Here is a 23,842-nt window from a genome sequence, read left to right on the forward strand (position 1 = left end):
TATGCAACAATTAACGGCTGTAATGGATAATTCTGTCAAAAACATTTTAGCCAAAATGAACCCTTGTCAGCGTAAGCGTGGCTGCTCTGTTTTAGTTACTGAAGAGCATGACGACGCTGATATTAATATCTCTGAAGGGCCCCTAATCCAGTTTGAGGGGGCCAGGGAGGTTTTGTCTGAGGGAGAAATTACTGATTCAGGGAACATTTCTCATCAGGCTGAATCTGATGTGATTACATTTAAATTTAAGTTGGAACATCTCCGCATTTTGCTTAAGGAGGTATTATCCACTCTGGATGATTGTGAAAAGTTGGTCATTCCAGAGAAACTATGTAAAATGGACAAGTTCCTAGAGGTGCCGGGGCTCCCAGAAGCTTTTCCTATACCCAAGCGGGTGGCGGACATTGTTAATAAAGAATGGGAAAGGCCCGGTATTCCTTTCGTCCCTCCCCCCATATTTAAAAAATTGTTTCCTATGGTCGACCCCAGAAAGGACTTATGGCAGTCAGTCCCCAAGGTCGAGGGAGCGGTTTCTACTTTAAACAAACGCACCACTATACCCATAGAGGATAGTTGTGCTTTCAAAGATCCTATGGATAAAAAATTAGAAGGTTTGCTTAAAAAGATGTTTGTTCAGCAGGGTTACCTTCTACAACCCATTTCATGCATTGTCCCTGTCACTACAGCTGCATATTTCTGGTTTGATGAACTGATTAAGGTGCTCGATAGTGATTCTCCTCCTTATGAGGAGATTATGGACAGAATCAATGCTCTCAAATTGGCTAATTCTTTCACTCTAGACGCCACTTTGCAAGTGGCTAGGTTAGCGGCTAAGAATTCTGGGTTTGCTATTGTGGCGCGCAGAGCGCTTTGGTTGAAATCTTGGTCGGCTGATGCGTCTTCCAAGAACAAGTTACTAAACATTCCTTTCAAGGGGAAAACGCTGTTTGGCCCTGACTTGAAAGAGATTATCTCTGATATCACTGGGGGTAAGGGCCACGCCCTTCCTCAGGATAGGCCTTTCAAGGCAAAAAATAGACCTAATTTTCGTCCCTTTCGTAAAAACGGACCAGCCCAAAGTGCTACGTCCTCTAAGCAAGAGGGTAATACTTCTCAAGCCAAGCCAGCTTGGAGACCAATGCAAGGCTGGAACAAGGGAAAGCAGGCCAAGAAACCTGTCACTGCTACCAAGACAGCATGAAATATTGGCCCCCGATCCGGGACCGGATCTGGTGGGGGGCAGACTCTCTCTCTTCGCTCAGGCTTGGGCAAGAGATGTTCTGGATCCTTGGGCGCTAGAAATAGTCTCCCAGGGTTATCTTCTGGAATTCAAGGGACTTCCCCCAAGGGGGAGGTTCCACAGGTCTCAGTTGTCTTCAGACCACATAAAAAGACAGGCGTTCTTACATTGTGTAGAAGACCTGTTAAAAATGGGAGTGATTCATCCTGTTCCATTAAGAGAACAAGGGATGGGGTTCTACTCCAATCTGTTCATAGTTCCCAAAAAAGAGGGAACGTTCAGACCAATCTTAGATCTCAAGATCTTAAACAAATTTCTCAAGGTCCCATCGTTCAAGATGGAAACCATTCGAACTATCCTTCCTTCCATCCAGGAAGGTCAATTCATGACCACGGTGGATTTAAAGGATGCGTATCTACATATTCCTATCCACAAGGAACATCATCGGTTCCTAAGGTTTGCATTCCTGGACAAACATTACCAGTTTGTGGCGCTTCCTTTCGGATTAGCCACTGCTCCAAGGATTTTCACAAAGGTACTAGGGTCCCTTCTAGCGGTACTAAGACCAAGGGGCATTGCAGTAGTACCTTACCTGGACGACATTTTGATTCAAGCGTCGTCCCTCCCTCGAGCAAAGGCTCACACGGACATCGTCCTGGCCTTTCTCAGATCTCACGGCTGGAAAGTGAACGTGGAAAAGAGTTCTCTATCCCCGTCAACAAGGGTTCCCTTCTTGGGAACAATTATAGACTCCTCAGAAATGAGGATTTTTCTAACAGAGGCCAGAAAGACAAAGCTTCTGGACTCTTGTCGGATACTTCATTCCGTTCCTCTTCCTTCCGTAGCTCAGTGCATGGAAGTGATCGGGTTGATGGTAGCGGCAATGGACATAGTTCCTTTTGCGCGCATTCATCTAAAACCATTACAACTGTGCATGCTCAGTCAGTGGAATGGGGACTATACAGACTTGTCTCCAAAGATACAAGTAAATCAGAGGACCAGAGACTCACTCCGTTGGTGGCTGTCCCTGGACAACCTGTCACGAGGGATGACATTCCGCAGACCAGAGTGGGTCATTGTCACGACCGACGCCAGCCTGATGGGCTGGGGCGCGGTCTGGGGATCCCTGAAAGCTCAGGGTCTTTGGTCTCGGGAAGAATCTCTTCTACCGATAAATATTCTGGAACTGAGAGCGATATTCAATGCTCTCAAGGCTTGGCCTCAGCTAGCGAGGACCAAGTTCATTCGGTTTCAATCAGACAACATGACGACTGTTGCGTACATCAACCATCAGGGGGGAACAAGGAGTTCCCTAGCGATGGAAGAAGTGACCAAGATTATTCTATGGGCGGAGTCTCACTCCTGCCACCTGTCTGCTATCCACATCCCGGGAGTGGAAAATTGGGAAGCGGATTTTCTGAGTCGTCAGACATTGCATCCGGGGGAGTGGGAACTCCATCCGGAAATCTTTGCCCAAGTCACTCAACTATGGGGCATTCCAGACATGGATCTGATGGCCTCTCGTCAGAACTTCAAAGTTCCTTGCTACGGGTCCAGATCCAGGGATCCCAAGGCGGCTCTAGTGGATGCACTAGTAGCACCTTGGACCTTCAAACTAGCTTATGTGTTCCCGCCGTTTCCTCTCATCCCCAGGCTGGTAGCCAGGATCAATCAGGAGAGGGCGTCGGTGATCTTGATAGCTCCTGCGTGGCCACGCAGGACTTGGTATGCAGATCTGGTGAATATGTCATCGGCTCCACCTTGGAAGCTACCTTTGAGACGAGACCTTCTTGTTCAGGGTCCGTTCGAACATCCGAATCTGGTTTCACTCCAGCTGACTGCTTGGAGATTGAACGCTTGATTTTATCGAAGCGAGGTTTCTCAGATTCTGTTATCGATACTCTTGTTCAGGCCAGAAGGCCTGTAACTAGAAAGATTTACCACAAAATTTGGAAAAAATATATCTGTTGGTGTGAATCTAAAGGATTCCCTTGGGACAAGGTTAAGATTCCTAGGATTCTATCCTTCCTTCAAGAAGGATTGGAAAAAGGATTATCGGCAAGTTCCCTGAAGGGACAGATTTCTGCCTTGTCGGTGTTACTTCACAAAAAACTGGCAGCTGTGCCAGATGTTCAAGCCTTTGTTCAGGCTCTGGTTAGAATCAAGCCTGTTTACAAACCTTTGACTCCTCCTTGGAGTCTCAATTTAGTTCTTTCAGTTCTTCAGGGGGTTCCGTTTGAACCCTTACATTCCGTTGATATTAAGTTATTATCTTGGAAAGTTTTGTTTTTAGTTGCAATTTCTTCTGCTAGAAGAGTTTCAGAATTATCTGCTCTGCAGTGTTCTCCTCCTTATCTGGTGTTCCATGCAGATAAGGTGGTTTTACGTACTAAACCTGGTTTTCTTCCAAAAGTTGTTTCTAACAAAAACATTAACCAGGAGATTATCGTACCTTCTCTGTGTCCGAAACCAGTTTCAAAGAAGGAACGCTTGTTGCACAATTTGGATGTTGTTCGCGCTCTAAAATTCTATTTGGATGCTACAAAGGATTTTAGACAAACATCTTCCTTGTTTGTTGTTTATTCAGGTAAAAGGAGAGGTCAAAAAGCAACTTCTACCTCTCTCTCTTTTTGGATTAAAAGCATCATCAGATTGGCTTACGAGACTGCCGGACGGCAGCCTCCCGAAAGAATCACAGCTCATTCCACTAGGGCTGTGGCTTCCACATGGGCCTTCAAGAACGAGGCTTCTGTTGATCAGATATGTAGGGCAGCGACTTGGTCTTCACTGCACACTTTTACCAAATTTTACAAGTTTGATACTTTTGCTTCTTCTGAGGCTATTTTTGGGAGAAAGGTTTTGCAAGCCGTGGTGCCTTCCATTTAGGTGACCTGATTTGCTCCCTCCCTTCATCCGTGTCCTAAAGCTTTGGTATTGGTTCCCACAAGTAAGGATGACGCCGTGGACCGGACACACCTATGTTGGAGAAAACAGAATTTATGTTTACCTGATAAATTTCTTTCTCCAACGGTGTGTCCGGTCCACGGCCCGCCCTGGTTTTTTTAATCAGGTCTGATAATTTATTTTCTTTAACTACAGTCACCACGGTACCATATGGTTTCTCCTATGCTATTATTCCTCCTTAACGTCGGTCGAATGACTGGGGTAGGCGGAGCCTAGGAGGGATCATGTGACCAGCTTTGCTGGGCTCTTTGCCATTTCCTGTTGGGGAAGAGAATATCCCACAAGTAAGGATGACGCCGTGGACCGGACACACCGTTGGAGAAAGAAATTTATCAGGTAAACATAAATTCTGTTTTTTAATAAGTATTTCGTTTTTAATAGTCTATTAATAAATTACCATTGTTTTTAATATTCACGCATTAATATTTTTCAAAATGTTATGGTTTTTGTGTATCAGCTTATAATAAATAGGAACTTCTTTCCTCTTTACCCTCTGTTCACAAATACAGTGTGGTAAGAACTAGAGGTTCCCACAAGCAGTCTCCGGTTCATATATACATATTGATATCCCTTTGGGGCACATATTTATTTGTTTTTTGTGTCCTATCCTTGAATTTTGGTGTTTATACACACCATCCATTTCCATTCGTCGTTGATTGCTGGTCCCTGTGATCTAACAGGTGAGCATTTATTATTGTCTTTAATTACCTTTCATTACCCATATTCATCTGGGAAAAATTTCCCATTTTTGTTTTCCTCTCTCCAATTTCTTACCTATGAGGAACATCTTCTGCAAGCGCTATTAGAAAAAATACTCTCTATCACCAATCTCAAAATTCTAGTCTGACTCAGGAGGAATCAGACAACACTAATAGCAGCAGGCACTGGACATCCTCTAAGGGTATTTAACTACTATACTCTTGTTGTGGCGCAACTACCAAAAACCCTCACCCTACTATATATATATATATATATATATATATATATATATCTATATATATATATATCTATATATATATATCTATATATATATATCTATATATATATATCTATATATATATATCTATATATATATATCTATATATATATATCTATATATATATATCTATATATATATATCTATATATATATATCTATATATATATATATATATATATATATATATATATATATATATATACCCATGACTCACCCATGAATTCAGTTAGAAACCATTAGTGCATTGCTGCTTCTTCAACAAATGATACCAAGAGAATAAAACAACTTAGATAATAGAAGTAAATTAGAAAGTTGTTTAAAATTGTATTTTCTATCTGAATCATGAGAGAAAAACATTTGGGTTTCATGTCCCTTTAAGGTACAAAAGTTACCTGGTTTATGCTGCATCAAAAATGTAGGAAAACTCTAGGATATATTAAATTGTATAACAATGTCGATTATCCACAGAATACAAATTTGTTTTAATCTATAAATGCAGTATCATTTTTATGTTTTTAAATAATTGAACACTGTCTTATATACTACTGTTTGTAATCTGTATTGCTAATTTGATTAAAATGTTTTTTTTCTTTTAATGTTCAATATTATGTTTTTGCAAACCTGAAAATGAGACCTCATTCCCAGTCCTGTTCCAGATTACCATCAGCAAGGGCTGCCTTTAAATTTATTTATATTTTTTTAATAAAAAGCAAAGTTCACAAATTGATGACTGCATTAGACAGTTAATTTTCAAATATTCTTTCTAAATTTTACATAGACCTTTTTCCTCAAAATCTGAATTGGATCATTTACATTTCTACATTTCTTTTCCTTCAGATTGATTTGAAAGTGACAGATGAGAACTCTGGACTCCTGAGGCGGACAAAACCCTGTGGAAAAGTCAGATTCTGCCTTTTCTACCACCTTTTTTTTCTTGAATCTATTAGGAGTGTGCTTTTATGTACTAACAAGCATGCATTGAAAGCTTCCTCTAACATGAGTTTGATCTGCAGGAAATGGTTAATATGCTTCATGGAACAGGGATGGAGCAATTCTTAATTACTGTCATATAGCAAAACCTATTTCACCATTGTTCTTTTGAATCTCTTCTCACACTAAGACCATAATTTATGTTTTACATTGTCTGTTACCTGACTTCTGAATAAGAGGAGACTACACTTTTAATCATCTGTATAAAAAAAAACATAAAACTTAAAAGGGCATTGTACTGTAAAATGTTATCCCCTTTTAATGTATTCCCAATGGTCAAGTTTACCTGCTTAATGTATTCAATTGTTTACATAAGAACAATTTACCTTTATTTTGTCATTTAAAATAGCAGCTTTTTTTGTTGATATTACCACATATACTGAAATTTAATACTGCAGTTTTGGCTTTAGAAAAGATACGTAACAAGAGAACACAATCTACGTCCTGCTGGGGTGCGAGAGTTCCTGTAACAATTAACTCTTGTCAGCAGTTTTCCTGAGTCCCCTTTAATGTTTTTAATAAAACTGCAAAGCAATGCCAAAGAGAGACTTATCACAGAGAACATTTTTTATTTAATGGACCAGAGTGTAGCTTATACCTAAGAGTAACAAATAAAGCATAATCTATGGTCATGAAGCTCTTTGATTCACAGTCCTCGGGAGTCACAAACAAGCCCAGGATTACAGTATTTAACTGCCTTCATAAATTACTAATTTGATTATTAAGCTGGCCTGTTTGTGACTTCTAAGTTTGATATTTAAACCTTTCTTTTTTTAGTAATTGGAGATCTGTACCTGTAAAGCACAAATCGGTTGCACATATCAATTCCACTTCCCTTTGCTTCTTTTACCTGACTCTTTTGCTTTGGGTTTCATGTAAACTGTCCCATATTATTGATATTTCATGTTGCTTCTGTTCTGTGGAGATGCAGCAGGGACTAAATTCACTGATTTTTCGTTTTTATTTGTAGAAAACCAAGAATAAGAAAAAGTCTAAGGATGAAAAATGTGGCTCTGAACTCACTACCCCTGAAAATAGCTCTTCTCCAGGAATGATGGATATGCAGGGTAAACTAACACAAATCTACTTCTCCAGTAATGCAGTATGAGGTTTATGTTACTACTGAACTCGGAAAATGATCTTATTTGCTATGCTAGCTTCCCTGCAATACATATGGATTACCCCATCTAACTGTAATTTTTTTTTAAATGTTATGCAGTAGTGGGATAACCTCATGGGGGGGGGGGGGGAAGTGTTTCTCAAAATATTTTTTTTAAAACAAATGCCTTATTTTTTTCCTAATGGGAAAGACTCCACAGCCGCATTCATTACTTGTGGGAGATAAGAATCTGGCCACCAGGCGGAGGCAAAAACACACCAGCCAAAGGCTTAAATACTCCTCCCACTTCCCATATCCCCCTGTCATTCTTTGTCTTTCGTCCCAGGAGGTTGGCAGAAAACGGTCAGTTTTATTTTTTTAAAGAAAATACTTTTGTTAATTTTTACGTAAAGTGTGTCTCTCATGGAGGGTAGTACTCTTTGCAATGGGGCAGGAGTTTTAAGTAGTCCTGTTAGTCTCTCAGTGAGGGCCTGGGCGAATGTTAGTTGGGAGATGCAGTGGGAGTTCTCTCTGCGACACCATCCCGATTCGTATTAACAGCTCCTCTAGCACTTGGCGTTGCCGATCCTTCGCTTCGCTACCTGCTGTCTTCTCACAAGTCCATGACTGAGGCGACACTACTATCCGTCACACTTGAAGGGCCGTTTTCCTGTTCTACGGTGTAGATTCCTGTAAGATCGTTTTATTTTATCAATATGAATGTTGTGACAGATAGGTATGGGACTCAGTGAGACTCCTCTGTACGGATCTGGGAATCATGGGATAATTCCTTCCTTAGGAGGGATTTGTGAACAGGGTGCAGGGTGGGGGGGGGGTTCCTTAATCATGTTTCTTATGTTATCTCCCTGCTTTGTGTAGTGGGTATTGGCTCTGGGGCTGAGACAGGAGAATTGCTTGAAGGATTTAGTGGGCCTAGTTGCCGCTTTTTTGGACTATACGGTTCACCTTCTGACCGGGCGTTGTTATGCTGAGTTTTCACACTTCCGCATTACTGACCGTGTGGCGACAGACTTTCTGCTTCGTTTGGATCTGGTCAGAGGAGGTGGTGAGTGCCCCAGCCATTGTGGGTGTCGGTGCTGTTCTGTTTTTTTTTTTTTTTTATTGTCCTAATTTTCTCTTTGGTTTTAACCATGGAGGATTCTGAAGCTGAGACTGTTGTTTCTGATTCCGATTCTTCCTCTTGTGAGGAAGATACTTCGGCCCCACTGACGCAAGTTTATCAGTCCTGTCTCCTGTGCCTTCTTAGAGCGCCTGGTTCCTCCAGGCTCAGGGAACCAGGGGCCTATTGAGCCATCAGCCTCTGGGAGCTCTGTCCCTTAAGCAGCGGATTCCCAACAGCACCCTTCTTCTACATTTGCGGGTAGCCCTAATATTAATTCTCCCTCCGCACAGGGTGGCTTGTTTCCACTGGAGATGGCGGGTCATTACCGCTTCAATATATTGATGGCACTGGTTCGCCTGCAGGATCCGGAGGTTTCTGCATGGTTGTGTTCTTGCCTGGGTGTCCAGACATCGGGTGGGTCTATTCAGTTCCCTCCGGGGGTAAATATTCCTCCATGTTGCACCTTTCGTTATCGGATCGCGTGGATGTTCGTTCTACTCAGTCGTCTTTTCGACTTACTGGGGGACCCTCTCCTCTATCAGTCGGGGAATGTGTCCTCGAATGGTGCTTCGAGCTAGACTATTGGGGATGTTGATATTCTCCTGTCGGTCCCTCGTGTCCTTTTCCCAGAGTTTTTTTGGCGTATGCCTTCAGGCTGCCTTATTTTCTTTCATCTGGTTAGGATATTTTTTTTTTATTTGAGGATTCCTTTGGGAAATTCTGGGATGGACTTGCTTTTTGTTACTTCCTTGGAAGTTGTTCGCTGACTGTTGGGTCCGGGTGTTTGTGTGCACTTTGTTGTGTTGTCATTGACGCCTGTTGTACCTGGTGGGTCCGGCGGGACCTCAGGTGTGTTGTTTTATTGTTTTGTTTGTTTTCACAAACTACACTATACAGCTACATCTGGACTTTTGGGCCCGCATACCGGGAGAGATTGGGCATGCCACTCTATTCCCGGGACTTGGTCGGTGACTTCGCTGCGTCGCTTTAGTTCTCCTTTCAGGGGGCGGGGCCTTCTCCGCTATGGCGGTTTTTGAGCCTTGGTCTTCTTGCTACCCTTTGGGGGGTGGTTTAGACTCCTAGGGTCTCTGGACCTCGTTTCGTTACGCTTTTAATGGATCCTCTTCGTGAATTAGCAGTGGAGCGCTTGATTGGTATCCGAGACATAGCGGGATCATGCCTGCATTCTCTGTGATCCGACAACTGTGCTGTGGGGTGGCTAGCCTGTGACTTCCAACGCGGGGGCCTGGTTTGCCGCCTTCGCTGCTGGAGGTCTCTTCTAGCTGGAACCCGGTTTTATTGGGGTCGCCTTATTTCGGTTCTGTTTTTTTTTTCCAGAATTTTATCCACCCTTTAGGGTCGGGTGCCAACGTGGGACCATAGTTTCTGAATGTCGCAGAGTTTGGTTTTGTGTTGTGGGTTCTGTCGCCTTGAGATCAGTTCTGCTTTTTTTCGCGGCCTTTTTCTTAGGGTTCTGATAGAGTTCCCGTTGTTTTCAGGTTCCTTCCTCGGGTGAGGAGTGTCTGACCGGAATTTTGGTTAGGGTCCTCTTCTTCAGGTCTATTAGTGGGTCTGGGATTGGGCTGGGGTTCTGGGGGAGGTTGGTATAGCTCTGTCTATGCTTGTCCCGGTTTTTCCCTCTGTTGTTCGGGTTGCATCTGGAAGGGGTTCTTTTTCTCTCTTTAGAGAGCCTGGTCCCCTTCTTATGGATGCTCGGGGCCTTTTGTTTTATGTGTGGGAATGTGTTCTGGACTTCCTTTGGGGACCGTTGTTCTGGTGCTCTGACCTTGCATCAGCATTCCTGTGTAGTGCCTTGGTAAGGGTCACTTTGTCCTCATATCTTCCCCACCAGTATCTGTTGTGGGAGCCAGAGATTGCTACCCTGGGTAGTCTCTGCTCCTTTGGGGGCTGGCTCGTTTTGGGTTCGTTTTGACTCCTGTGTCGAGTTTTGTGTCGGGGGGGGGGGGCAAGGTTTCCCTTGTACTCAGTCTTCCCTTGGGGGACTTTTGTCTCTGGGGGGTGTGTTCCTATTTGTCCCTGGTTCAGGGATGGAGATGCCCTTGTGAATAGACTTCTGGGTTCAGTGTACCTCTGGTTCTGGTGGGACTCTGCCCGTGTTTCTGGTCACACTCTTTCGAGGTGGCTGGTGGTGTTCCACCCTCTCGTTCAAGAGGGGGGTGAGACGCTGTCCCTGGACTTTTTACTGTCGTTGACTGTGCGTGGGCGGTCCTCGGTAGTTGAGGGCGGATCTGCGGTAGTTGAGGGCGTCCCTGTTTATCTCAGGATCCTAAGCTGTGGTTCTGGTTATCTTTTGACTTTTCAGATGTCTGTTTCATTTGGATACAGTGGGTCCCTGTTGAGGTGCTCTCGGGGGGTTTTGGATCTCTGATGTTTCGTCTAGGAACTTTGGTTTTTGCTGGTTCCTTTTCTCCATGGTTCCCTCCAGCTGGGGAGCTGGTCAATGGTTTTTGTCCCCTTTTATCTGTGGCTGCACTATAGCGTGCTACTTAATCGTCTGTGCGGTTTCTGTTTCTCAAGATACTTTTTGTTCTTTCAGTCTCCGACTTGGTCATGTTTGGCTGATGCCCTTTTTTTCTGGCGTTTCGTGAGGCTTTCTGGAGTCTCCCGAGCTAGTTTGATCTGTCTTTTGGAAGACAGGGTTCTGGTTAGTTATCCCTCTACCTTGCTTCTTCCTTTGGGGAGTTGTTGGTCAGGGTTCCCTTATGGGAGCGTGTGTATGGGATCTGCCTTTGCGTTTAGAGTCCTGTTGGCTCGGTGCTGTTGAATGTGGTTTTTTACCCAGGCTTGGGACTGTCGTTTGTGTTCTTGGGGCCCTTTTTTTTTTTCCTCATGTTTTTGTTCCCTGCTTTTGGATGTAGCAGGACTTTTTTGTTTATGGGATGTGGTTCAGTCCTGGTGCCCTCAGATTGGGCTGCCTCTTACCCTCCCGTTCTTGGCATTCATTGTCCTCTTTGGCTTGGGTATCATTTTCCCACAAGTAATGAATGCGGCTGTGGATTCTTTCCTATTAGGAAGAAAAACATAAATTATGCTTACCTGATAATTTCATTTTCCACTGCCCCCCGCCTGTGTTTTTTTTTTTTTTTTTTTTTTTTTTTTTTTTTTTTTTTAGGCGTTTTTAGTGTATAGTCTTCTGGCACCCTTTCATCTTGATATTTCTTCCACTGATCCTTGTTCCTCGGCAGAATGACTGGAGGATAGGGGAAGCAAGTTTTTAAGCCTTTGGCTGGTGTGTCTTTGCCTCCTCCTGGTGGCCAAGTTCTTATTTCCCATAAGTAATGAATGCGGCTGTGGACTCTTTCCTACGCAAGAAAATTAAATTATCTGGTAAGCATAAATTTGTTTTTACTGTGCTTAAGATCTGCAGAGTTGGTTATGTACTAAGGCAAAGTTCATTGCTGCTGCTAGAAAAGAAACAGCCTGTGGTTGGTGGGTACATACATACTCAACTCCTGTGTCCTTTCCAGTAGCAATAATATATTGCTCCTGGCTCTGTGACTTCATGTGTTTTAATTCCTTTGGCTGAGCTAAATACACATTGAAACAAGGATATCTGCCACTTTTAACTATCATGAATGATTAAAAGGTATGAAGCTAGTAACATTATAGTGAAATTATAGATTGCTATATAAAATATTGCATTTTACAAATTAATACAACTTTGCAATATGAGGTGCCGGTTTGCCCTTATTTCCTGTAATTTGGAAGCAGACTCACAAACCTAACCCTGTCGCACATCTTTCTCTGACTTTAGCAGAGGGATATGGGGGAGCAAGCTCTGTCCACTCTAGTAAAAAGGCTGCATCGGCTCCTCAAAATAAGGCAGGTGGTGAAAGGGAAGTTTGGCTATTGAAAAACAATTGCAACAAAATGTATTCTGAAATATGCATATGGATACACGTATTCCTTTTAAAGCCCACAGTTGTGCAAATGTTTTGTATTACTGAAGACAAGTACGTTTTCTAGCTGTGTTTTTTTTTTTTTTCTACTTTATTTGATCAGTTCTGCACAAAAATTTTAAGGAAAAATGCAAACCTTTAGAATTTAATTTTACTTTAATTTTGTTTCAGATGAAAACAGCAACCAGAGTTCCATAGCGGATGCCTCACCAGTAAAGCAAGAGAACAGTAGTAATTGCAGCCCTGCACCTGAGCTGGGCTTACCCTCACAAACAGATGGCACTGAAGTCAAATCTGAAGAGGTTCATTCTAATGCCAGTGAGCCCCACGATTCTGAAGGTAAATGGAAAACGCTCTCAGAAATGGCAGCATGTTTTTTTTTTTTCTCTTTTCCCTTTTCTTTGAAAAGAACAGTGTACCCTTTTTAAAGAGGGTTAACACAACATTTTGTATCAAAGGTGTGGAGCATTATGATCTTTCTTACATGCAGGACTTTTTATACAACCCAGTAGATATTTTATTGTCCTCGTCTGCTACCTAGAAATGAAATCCACCATTTGAAAGAGGTTAAATTAATTTACACATTAATAGTGCTGTGGTGTAGATTAGTTTTTTTACCTGCCCATACTGTAAATACATTAGGTAGTTTGCTATCACTAATCACCTACCACTAAGAGAAATCTGTGCTTAATATTGTTGGTAGCCTTTGAGACTCTATTCTCCTACAGGAGGCCCTTAATATCTTGTGAAAAAAATACATTTACAGCCATTACCTACAGCTTAGTGGCATTAGACTCTACATTGGACTGTTGCAGTTGGTAGAAGTTTTATTAGAGCCCTATGTAGCATTCTTATATGGTGTCTTGCACCAATGCATTATTATAGCACTATTCATCACGTGCATTATCAAATGAGGGATCAGATGAGTTTTTTTCCACCTCCAGATAGTAACACTGATAGGGACATAAAACCCACATTTTTCCTTCATGATTCAAATAGAGCATGTCATTTTTATACTACTAATTTACTTCTATTATCAAACTTTCTGGTACACTATATGGTAGCAGTTTTGCAGGAATGATTCTATTTGTGAGAGCACTAGATGGCGGCACTATTTCCTGCCATATAGTGCCCCAGACACCTACCTAGGTGTATCTTCAACAAAGAATATTATTGGAACAAAGCAAATTTGATTAGAAGTAAATTGAAAACCTTTTTAAAACGTCCAAGGGTCCAAATAATTTTTGTACCTCACATTCACAGCATTGCATTTAAAGTGCCATAAGCCTTTTTTCAGATATCTTTTCTTCTTAAATGAACAGAAACCCCCAAAATGTTCTTTCTTGATTCAGATAGAACATACAATTTTAAACAACTTTCCAATTTACTTCTATTATCAAAGTTGCTTAAAGCGACACTGAACCCAAATTTGTTCATTTGTAATTCAGAAAGAGCATGCAATTTTAAGCAAATTTCTAATTAACTCCTATTATCAATTTTTCTTCGTTCTCTTGCTGTCATTATTTGAAAAAGAAGGCATCTAAGCTTTTTTTTGGTTTCAGTACTCTGGACAGCACTTTTTTCTTGGTGGATGAATTTATCCACCAATCAGCAAGGACAACCCAGGTTGTTCACCAAAAATGGGCCGGCATCTAAACTTACATTCTTGCATTTCAAATAAAGATACCAAGAGAATGAAGAAAATTTGATAATAGGAGTAAATTAGAAATTTGCATAAAATTTCATGCTCAGTCTGAATCACGAAATTAAATTTTTGGGTACAGTGTCCCTTTAATTTTCCTTTGCTGAAGGAAAAGTATTGCATTACTGGCAGATAGCTGAACACATATAGTTAGCCAATCACAAGAGACAAATGTGTCAGACACCAATCAGCAGCTTAACTCCCACTAGTGTAGGATATGTGCATATTTTTTTTTCTCAAAAAGTGAAACTAAGAGCACGAAGTACAATTGGAAATAGAAGTGAATTTAAAAGTGCCTTAAAATGACATGCTTTATCTGAACCATGGACGTTTTATTTGGACTTTCCTAATCCCTTTAAGTTATCGCATTTCTGCTTGTATGAGTGCTCCAAACCGACTTAGGGCTTTTACCAGTTACATTGGAGGCAAATGCACACGTATGCGATTTACCACTGAATATGTATATATCAAGTCACATGAACACTACATTTATTGTAGCAGTGATATTTTTAAGAAAACTTTAGGATGTGTTTGTTCAAACACAGGACTATTGCAAAATGCTTCTAATAGTAAGTTTTTGAAGTGTACTACTCTGCAATTTTCATATATAGCTTTTGTTAAAGGGACATGAAACCCAGATTTTTTTTTCTTTCATGATTCAGATAAAGCATATGATTTTAAACAACGTTTACTTCTATTATCAAATTTGCTTAAAGGGACAGTCTACACCAGCAGTTTTATTATTTTAAAAGATAGATAATCCCTTTTATTACCCATTCCCCAGTTTTGCATAACCAACACAGTTATATTAATATACTTTTAACCTCTGTGATTATCTTGTATCTAAGCCTCTGCAAACTGCCCCTTTATTTCAGTTCTTTTGACAGACTTGCAGTTTAGCCAATCAGTGCCTGCTCCCAGATAACTTCACGTGCACGAGCCCAGTGTTATCTATAGGAAATACATGAACTAAACACCTCTAGTGGTGAAAAACTGTTAAAATGCATTCTGAAAAGAGGTGGCCTTCAAGGTCTAAGAAATTAGCATATGAACCTCCTAGGTTAAGCTTTCAACTAAGAATACCAAGAGAACAAAGCAAAATTGGTGATAAAAGTAAATTGGAAAATTGTTTAAAATTACATGCTCTATCTGAATCATGAAAGTTTATTTTGGCCTAGACTGTCCCTTTAATTGTCTTGGTATATTGTGTTGAATGAACAGTAATGTACTACTGGGAGCTAGCTAAACACATTTAGTGACAAGAATTATATTTGCAGCCACCAATCGTCAGCTAGCTCCCAGTAGTGCATTGCTGCTCCTGAGCATACCTAGGTATGGTTTTAAACAAAGGATACCAAGAGAACAAAGCAAATTAGAAAATTGAGCGTGCATTTTAAAACAAATTTCCAATTTACTCCGATCTACTTCATGAAGTTTAATTTTGACTTTATTATCCCTTTTTAAAGCCTGTTATATTTATTCATCTATTTTGAACCAAGAACGTTTGCTTAATCCTGTCTAGGGAAAGCTACCTCACAGGCAGTCAATATTTATAGTGCATCCTTCACAGCAAAGTTGTAAGACTTGTATCTCCCTTGAAGCTTGGCTATGCATAGAAGGTGAAATAGTGATTATTTTGTATCAGCTCTGAGATAGTCTGCTAAAAATGCTTCATTTCTAACTGCCACATGCTGTCACACTGTGTAAGGAAAGATTTATTTGTACTTTGTTATTGGGAAGAATATATAGATATGACATAGCAATGGTAATTTATTCAGTTTACCCAAGCAAGATGTCAGTGAATATCATTTTTATCTGCCTTTCCTTTAATATCGCCTAAAGTGACCTGTTCATATCTAATCTTGACCTTGGTTTTTTTATACATCTTCAGCACAGGCAAGTGTATCTGCCAAGCCAAAAGTACATACCCAAAGAATTAGTATCACTAAACCTTGTGTGATAACCACTCTTAAGTTTATCAGTATGTAACTCTCTGTATATACTTTTTCTGAATAGTACACTTGGTGGGTGTCTACAACTAACCAGTATTTTATTTTCAGTTACTTCAGGACAAAATTCCCAGTCATCAGTTGAAAGCTCACTAACCAATTCAGAGAAAGCGGATAATCAATCCTCTGGGGATAAAGAAATAGCTACAGAGGGATCCAAAAATTCTCAGGTAACGATGCAGATTTGCACAGCAAATTCAGTGAAGTTGGAAATTGTAATATATTTTTTTTATTTTAAGCAAAATTATTTCCACTTTTTTTTTTCTGATTGTATTTCTTCTGTTAAGTGTGATCAGTCCACGGGTCATCATTACTTCTGGGATATTACTCCTCCCCAACAGGAAGTGCAAGAGGATTCACCCAGCAGAGCTGCATATAGCTCCTCCCCTCTACGTCACTCCCAGTCATTCTCTTGCACCCAACGACTAGATAGGATGTGTGAGAGGACTATGGTGATTATACTTAGTTTTATATCTTCAATCAAAAGTTTGTTATTTTAAAATAGCACCGGAGTGTGTTATTACCTCTCTGGCAGAGTTTGAAGAAGAATCTACCAGAGTTTTGCTATGATTTTAGCCGGAGTAGTTAAGATCATATTGCTGTTCTCGGCCATCTGAGGAGTGAGGTAAACTTCAGATCAGGGGACAGCGGGCAGATGAATCTGCATAGAGGTATGTAGCAGTTTTTATTTTCTGACAATGGAATTGATGAGAAAATCCTGCCATACCGATATAATGTCATGTATGTATACTTTACACTTCAGTATTCTGGGGAATGGTACTTCACTAGAATTACACTGTAAGAAATACATAAAGCTGTTTAATAACTAGAGATTATGTTTAACGTTTTTGCTGGAATGTAAAATCGTTTTCATTTGCTGAGGTACTGTGTGAATAAATGTTTGGGCACTATTTTTCCACTTGGCAGTTGCTTAATCTGTTTTCTGACAGTTTCTGTTCTCCCTCACTGCTGTGTGTGAGGGGGAGGGGCCGTTTTTTGGCGCTTTTACTACGCATCAAATATTTCAGTCAGCAACTCATTGTATTCCCTGCATGATCCGGTTCATCTCTACAGAGCTCAGGGGTCTTCAAAACTTATTTTGAGGGAGGTAATTTCTCTCAGCAGAGCTGTGAGAATTATAGTTTGACTGAGATAAAAAACGTTTATTCTGTAATTTGTTTCCTGCTTTCAGAATTTGTTATCTTTGCTAATGGGATTAAACCTTTGCTAAAGTGGGTTGTTTACAAGGATTGAGGCTATAACTGTTTCAATTTATTAATTTTCAACTGTCATAGATCTTCTGTGCTTCTTAAAGGCACAGTACGTTTTAATATTATTCTAATTGAATTGTATTTCCAAGTTGCAAGTTTATTTGCTAGTGTGTTAAACATGTCTGATTCAGAGGATGATACCTGTGTCATTTGTTGCAATGCCAAAGTGGAGCCCAATAGAAATTTATGTACTAACTGTATTGATGCTACTTTAAATAAAAGTCAATCTGTACAAATTGAACAAATTTCACCAAACAACGAGGGGAGAGTTATGCCGACTAACTTGCCTCACGTGTCAGTACCTACATCTCCCGCTCAGAGGGAGGTGCGTGATATTGTAGCGCCGAGTACATCTGGGCGGCCATTACAAATCACATTACAGGATATGGCTACTGTTATGACTGAGGTTTTGGCTAAATTACCAGAACTAAGAGGTAAGCGTGATCACTCTGGGGTGAGAACAGAGTGCGCTGATAATATTAGGGCCATGTCAGACACTGCGTCACAGGTGGCAGAACATGAGGACGGAGAACTTCATTCTGTGGGTGACGGTTCTGATCCAAACAGACTGGATTCAGATATTTCAAATTTTAAATTTAAACTGGAAAACCTCCGTGTATTACTAGGGGAGGTGTTAGCGGCTCTGAATGATTGTAACACAGTTGCAATACCAGAGAAAATGTGTAGGTTGGATAAATATTTTGCGGTACCGACGAGTACTGAGGTTTTTCCTATACCTAAGAGACTTACTGAAATTGTTACTAAGGAGTGGGATAGACCCGGTGTGCCGTTCTCACCCCCTCCGATATTTAGAAAAATGTTTCCAATAGACGCCACCACAAGGGACTTATGGCAAACGGTCCCTAAGGTGGAGGGAGCAGTTTCTACCTTAGCTAAGCGTACCACTATCCCGGTGGAGGATAGCTGTGCTTTTTCAGATAAAATGGATAAAAAGTTAGAGGGTTACCTTAAGAAAATGTTTGTTCAACAAGGTTTTATATTGCAACCCCTTGCATGCATTGCGCCGATCACGGCTGCAGCGGCATTCTGGATTGAGTCTCTGGAAGAGAACATTGGTTCAGCTACTCTGGACGACATTACGGACAGGCTTAGAGTCCTTAAACTAGCTAATTCATTCATTTCGGAGGCCGTAGTACATCTTACTAAACTTACGGCGAAGAATTCAGGATTCGCCATTCAGGCACGCAGGGCGCTGTGGCTAAAATCCTGGTCAGCTGATGTTACTTCTAAGTCTAAATTGCTTAATATACCTTTCAAAGGGCAGACCTTATTCGGGCCCGGGTTGAAAGAGATTATCGCTGACATTACAGGAGGTAAAGGCCATGCCCTGCCTCAGGACAAAGCCAAAGCCAAGACTAGACAGTCTAATTTTCGTTCCTTTCGTAATTTCAAAGCAGGAGCAGCATCAACTTCCTCTGCACCAAAACAGGAAGGAGCTGTTGCTCGCTACAGACAAGGCTGGAAACCTAACCAGTCCTGGAACAAGGGCAAGCAGACTAGGAAACCTGCTGCTGCCCCTAAAACAGCATGAATTGAGGGCCCCCGATCCGGGATCGGATCTAGTGGGGGGCAGACTTTCTCTCTTCGCCCAGGCTTGGGCAAGAGATGTTCAGGATCCCTGGGCGCTAGAGATAATATCTCAGGGATACCTTCTGGACTTCAAATACTCTCCTCCAAGAGAGAGATTTCATCTGTCAAGATTGTCAACAATCCAGACAAAGAAAGAGGCGTTTCTACGCTGCGTACAAGAGCTCTTGTTAATGGGAGTAATCCATCCAGTTCCACGATCGGAACAGGGACAGGGGTTTTACTCAAATCTGTTTGTGGTTCCCAAAAAAGAGGGAACTTTCAGACCAATCCTGGACTTAAAGATCCTAAACAAATTCCTAAGAGTTCCATCGTTCAAGATGGAGACTATTCGGACAATTTTACCTATGATCCAAGAGGGTCAGTACATGACCACTGTAGATTTAAAAGATGCTTACCTTCACATACCGATTCACAAAGATCATTATCGGTACCTAAGGTTTGCCTTCCTAGACAGGCATTACCAGTTTGTGGCTCTTCCATTCGGATTGGCTACAGCTCCAAGAATCTTCACAAAGGTTCTGGGTGCTCTTCTGGCGGTACTAAGACCGCGGGGAATCTCGGTAGCTCCATACCTAGACGACATTCTGATACAAGCTTCAAGCTTTCAAACTGCCAAGTCTCATACAGAGTTAGTGCTGGCATTTCTAAGGTCACATGGATGGAAGGTGAACGAAAAGAAAAGTTCACTCGTTCCACTCACAAGAGTTCCCTTCCTGGGGACTCTTATAGATTCTGTAGAAATGAAGATTTACCTGACAGAGGACAGGCTAACAAGACTTCAAGGTGCTTGCCGCACCCTTCATTCCATTCAACACCCGTCAGTGGCTCAATGCATGGAGGTAATCGGCTTAATGGTAGCGGCAATGGACATAGTACCTTTTGCACGCTTACACCTCAGACCACTGCAACTGTGCATGCTAAGTCAGTGGAATGGGGATTACTCAGACTTATCCCCTTCTCTGAATCTGGATCAAGAGACCAGAAATTCTCTTCTATGGTGGCTTTCTCGGCCACATCTGTCCAGGGGGATGCCATTCAGCAGACCAGACTGGACAATTGTAACAACAGACGCCAGCCTTCTAGGTTGGGGTGCCGTCTGGAATTCTCTGAAGGCTCAGGGACAATGGAGTCAGGAGGAGAGTCTCCTGCCAATAAACATTCTGGAATTGAGAGCAGTTCTCAATGCCCTCCTGGCTTGGCCCCAGTTGACAACTCGGGGGTTCATCAGGTTTCAGTCGGACAACATCACGACTGTAGCTTACATCAACCATCAGGGAGGGACAAGAAGCTCCCTAGCTATGATGGAAGTATCAAAGATAATTCGCTGGGCAGAGTCTCACTCTTGCCACCTGTCAGCAATCCACCTCCCGGGAGTGGAGAACTGGGAGGCGGATTTCTTAAGTCGTCAGACTTTTCATCCGGGGGAGTGGGAACTTCATCCGGAGGTCTTTGCCCAAATACTTCGACGTTGGGGCAAACCAGAGATAGATCTCATGGCGTCTCGACAGAACGCCAAGCTTCCTCGTTACAGGTCCAGATCCAGGGATCCAGGAGCAGTCCTGATAGATGCTCTGACAGCACCTTGGGACTTCAGGAAGGCTTACGTGTTTCCACCCTTCCCGTTGCTTCCTTGATTGATTGCCAGAATCAAACAAGAGAGAGCATCAGTGATTCTAATAGCACCTGCGTGGCCACGCAGGACTTGGTATGCACACCTGGTGGACATGTCATTCTGTCCACCTTGGTCTCTACCTCTGAAACAGGACCTTCTGATACAGGGTCCCTTCAAACATCAAAATCTAACTTCTCTGAAGCTGACTGCTTGGAAATTGAACGCTTGATTTTATCAAGACGTGGATTTTCTGAGTCAGTTATTGATACCTTAATACAGGCTAGGAAGCCTGTTACCAGAAAGATTTACCATAAGATATGGCGTAAATACCTATATTGGTGTGAATCCAAAGGTTACTCTTGGAGTAAGGTTAGGATTCCTAGGATATTGTCTTTTCTACAAGAAGGTTTAGAAAAGGGTTTATCTGCTAGTTCATTAAAGGGACAGATCTCAGCTCTGTCCATTCTGTTACACAAACGTCTGTCAGAAGTTCCTGACGTCCAGGCTTTTTGTCAGGCTTTGGCCAGGATTAAGCCTGTGTTTAAAACTGTTGCTCCACCATGGAGTTTAAACCTTGTTCTTAATGTTTTACAGGGCGTTCCGTTTGAACCCCTTCATTCCATTGATATAAAGTTATTATCTTGGAAAGTTCTATTTTTAATGGCTATTTCCTCGGCTCGAAGAGTCTCTGAATTATCAGCCTTACATTGTGATTCTCCTTATTTGATTTTTCATTCGGATAAGGTAGTCCTGCGTACTAAACCTGGGTTCTTACCTAAGGTAGTTACTAACAGGAATATCAATCAAGAGATTGTTGTTCCTTCTTTATGCCCAAATCCTTCTTCAAAGAAGGAACGTCTACTGCACAACCTGGATGTAGTCCGTGCTCTAAAATTTTACTTACAGGCAACTAAGGAATTTCGACAAACGTCTTCTCTGTTTGTCATTTACTCTGGGCAGAGGAGAGGTCAAAAAGCTTCCGCTACCTCTCTTTCTTTTTGGCTTCGTAGCATAATTCGTTTAGCTTATGAGACTGCTGGACAGCAGCCTCCTGAAAGAATTACAGCTCATTCTACTAGAGCTGTGGCTTCCACTTGGGCCTTCAAGAATGAGGCCTCTGTTGAACAGATTTGCAAGGCTGCAACTTGGTCTTCGCTTCATACTTTTTCCAAATTTTACAAATTTGACACTTTTGCTTCATTGGAGGCTATTTTTGGGAGAAAGGTTCTTCAGGCAGTGGTTCCTTCTGTATAAAGAGCCTGCCTATCCCTCCCGTCATCCGTGTACTTTTGCTTTGGTATTGGTATCCCAGAAGTAATGATGACCCGTGGACTGATCACACTTAACAGAAGAAAACATAATTTATGCTTACCTGATAAATTCCTTTCTTCTGTAGTGTGATCAGTCCACGGCCCGCCCTGTTTTTAAGGCAGGTAAATATTTTTTAATTTATACTCCAGTCACCACTTCACCCTTGGCTTTTCCTTTCTCGTTGGTCCTTGGTCGAATGACTGGGAGTGACGTAGAGGGGAGGAGCTATATGCAGCTCTGCTGGGTGAATCCTCTTGCACTTCCTGTTGGGGAGGAGTAATATCCCAGAAGTAATGATGACCCGTGGACTGATCACACTACAGAAGAAAGGAATTTATCAGGTAAGCATAAATTGTTTTTTTTTTGCATCAATGGGAGTTTGCGTTTGCAAATTATTATTTTTAAAATGCATTTTCACTGTATTGTGCTTTTAATTCATTGTCATTTTATAAAATTGTTGCTTTTGTGATACATATATATTGTATTAAAGGAACCACTAAACACAGTAGAATAGCATAAACAATAAACACATTATAAAGAGGCTATGCAAAAGTGCTTAGTTTAAATCTCAACTGAGTAGTAGATTATTTGCATTTTTCTTCCTAACGCATCATGTGACAGCTATCAGCCAATCACAAAATGCATGTATGTATATCCTGTGAATCTTGCACATGCTCAGTAGGAGCTGGTGCCTCAAAGTGTTAAGTTTGTGCACATCTAGATAATGGAAGTGAATAAGAAAGTTGTTTAAAATTGTCTACTCTATCTGAATAATGCAAGTTCAATTATGACTTGTCCTTTTAATTCATAGATTACTTTCTTTCTCTTCTGTTTTAGGATTTAGATGATGGAGCCCCGCCTTGCAAAAAAGTTAAAGGAGACGGTTCTCAGCAAAACACTGAGACAAACTAGACTTGCTCTATTTAAATGTATTTCTTTGGGTTCAGTTTACTGTAAGGTACATTGGTTATCTTAACTATAGGACAGCCTTACTTGCATCTTCTCTTGAAAGAGAAAAGGACTTTTTACGGTTTTAACCTACAAAGCAAAAATCCAACCATGCCTGGGAAAGGAGACCAGGACTTCAAAGAAACTGAAAAAACTTTTGAGCACTCAAGACTGCCAGTGACTTTGAAGGGGATTAAGTAAACACTCAGGAGGGTCTACGCACTGTTTTCTGTAGTCAATTTTACATGTATTGCTGCTGTATATATATATTTTTTTTCCATTTCTCTATTTAACATGTATGATATTTAAAATATGGTACCAAGTTGGTTTTAACCTTCATGTGAATTTTTATTTGTTTTTGCTTTGGTTTTTTGTGCCTTGTGCCCTAGATTTGATTTGCATACCTACCAATTCACAATGCCACGGTAAAATCAAATAATTGTAGCAATGTTAGAAGTGGTAACAAGCCATTTTCACCTCTGATATAACCATTTTTATTTCTTTATTCATTATTTGTGGATGCCTTCATTTTCAAGACTATGATTATTGTTGATACATTCCAAAATCCGCATCTGAAACTTGTTTTAATCTTTGGCATATGTTACAGAAATCAGACTCTTAAATGTCTCACTTTTGGGAAACTAAATGTTACAGACCAATGATGGTTTACACAACATTGTGGATTTCTGTAAACAAATATCAATTTGTGTTTTGCATTCAGTTCCAAGATCAAGTGTTAATCCAAGTAGTATCATGTTCTGTAATAAACGGCTACTTTTTAGTAAATTCCTTTTTATTGCTCTTTTTTTCTGTTTACACTCCCAATTGTTGTTTAGCACTTATAATTTGTTTCAATTTACTTCTATTATCAAATTTGCTTTGTTCTATTGGTATAGTTTATTGAAGAGGATGCCACTATGTGGCAGCACAGCTTGTTGCACTGTTTAAAGGGACATTAAAATGCTGAGTAAAACTACAATCAAATGGTTACTACTCATAATGCTATTGTTTTCTTTCATAAAGGTGGTAAGAGTCCATGATCCATTACTCCTGGGAAATACCTT

At 41.1% G+C, this 23,842-nt stretch overlaps 1 protein-coding gene across 1 annotated transcript in view; it reads left to right on the forward strand.

Annotated features, from left to right (window-relative positions):
- BCL7A (BAF chromatin remodeling complex subunit BCL7A) overlaps positions 1-23,564 on the forward strand; it is an 89,027-nt gene extending 65,463 nt beyond the window's left edge. Inside the window, exons 3-7 of the mRNA XM_053701753.1 lie at positions 6,020-6,082; positions 7,143-7,239; positions 12,486-12,653; positions 16,077-16,195; positions 22,668-23,564. Coding sequence (XP_053557728.1) covers positions 6,020-6,082; positions 7,143-7,239; positions 12,486-12,653; positions 16,077-16,195; positions 22,668-22,742 — 522 coding nt within the window. The 3' untranslated portion in view covers positions 22,743-23,564. The remainder of the gene's footprint in view (positions 1-6,019; positions 6,083-7,142; positions 7,240-12,485; positions 12,654-16,076; positions 16,196-22,667) is intronic.
- The last annotated feature ends 278 nt before the right edge of the window (positions 23,565-23,842 follow it).

The sequence above is a fragment of the Bombina bombina genome, chromosome 2 (assembly GCF_027579735.1).
Source record: "Bombina bombina isolate aBomBom1 chromosome 2, aBomBom1.pri, whole genome shotgun sequence".
NCBI lineage: Eukaryota > Metazoa > Chordata > Amphibia > Anura > Bombinatoridae > Bombina > Bombina bombina.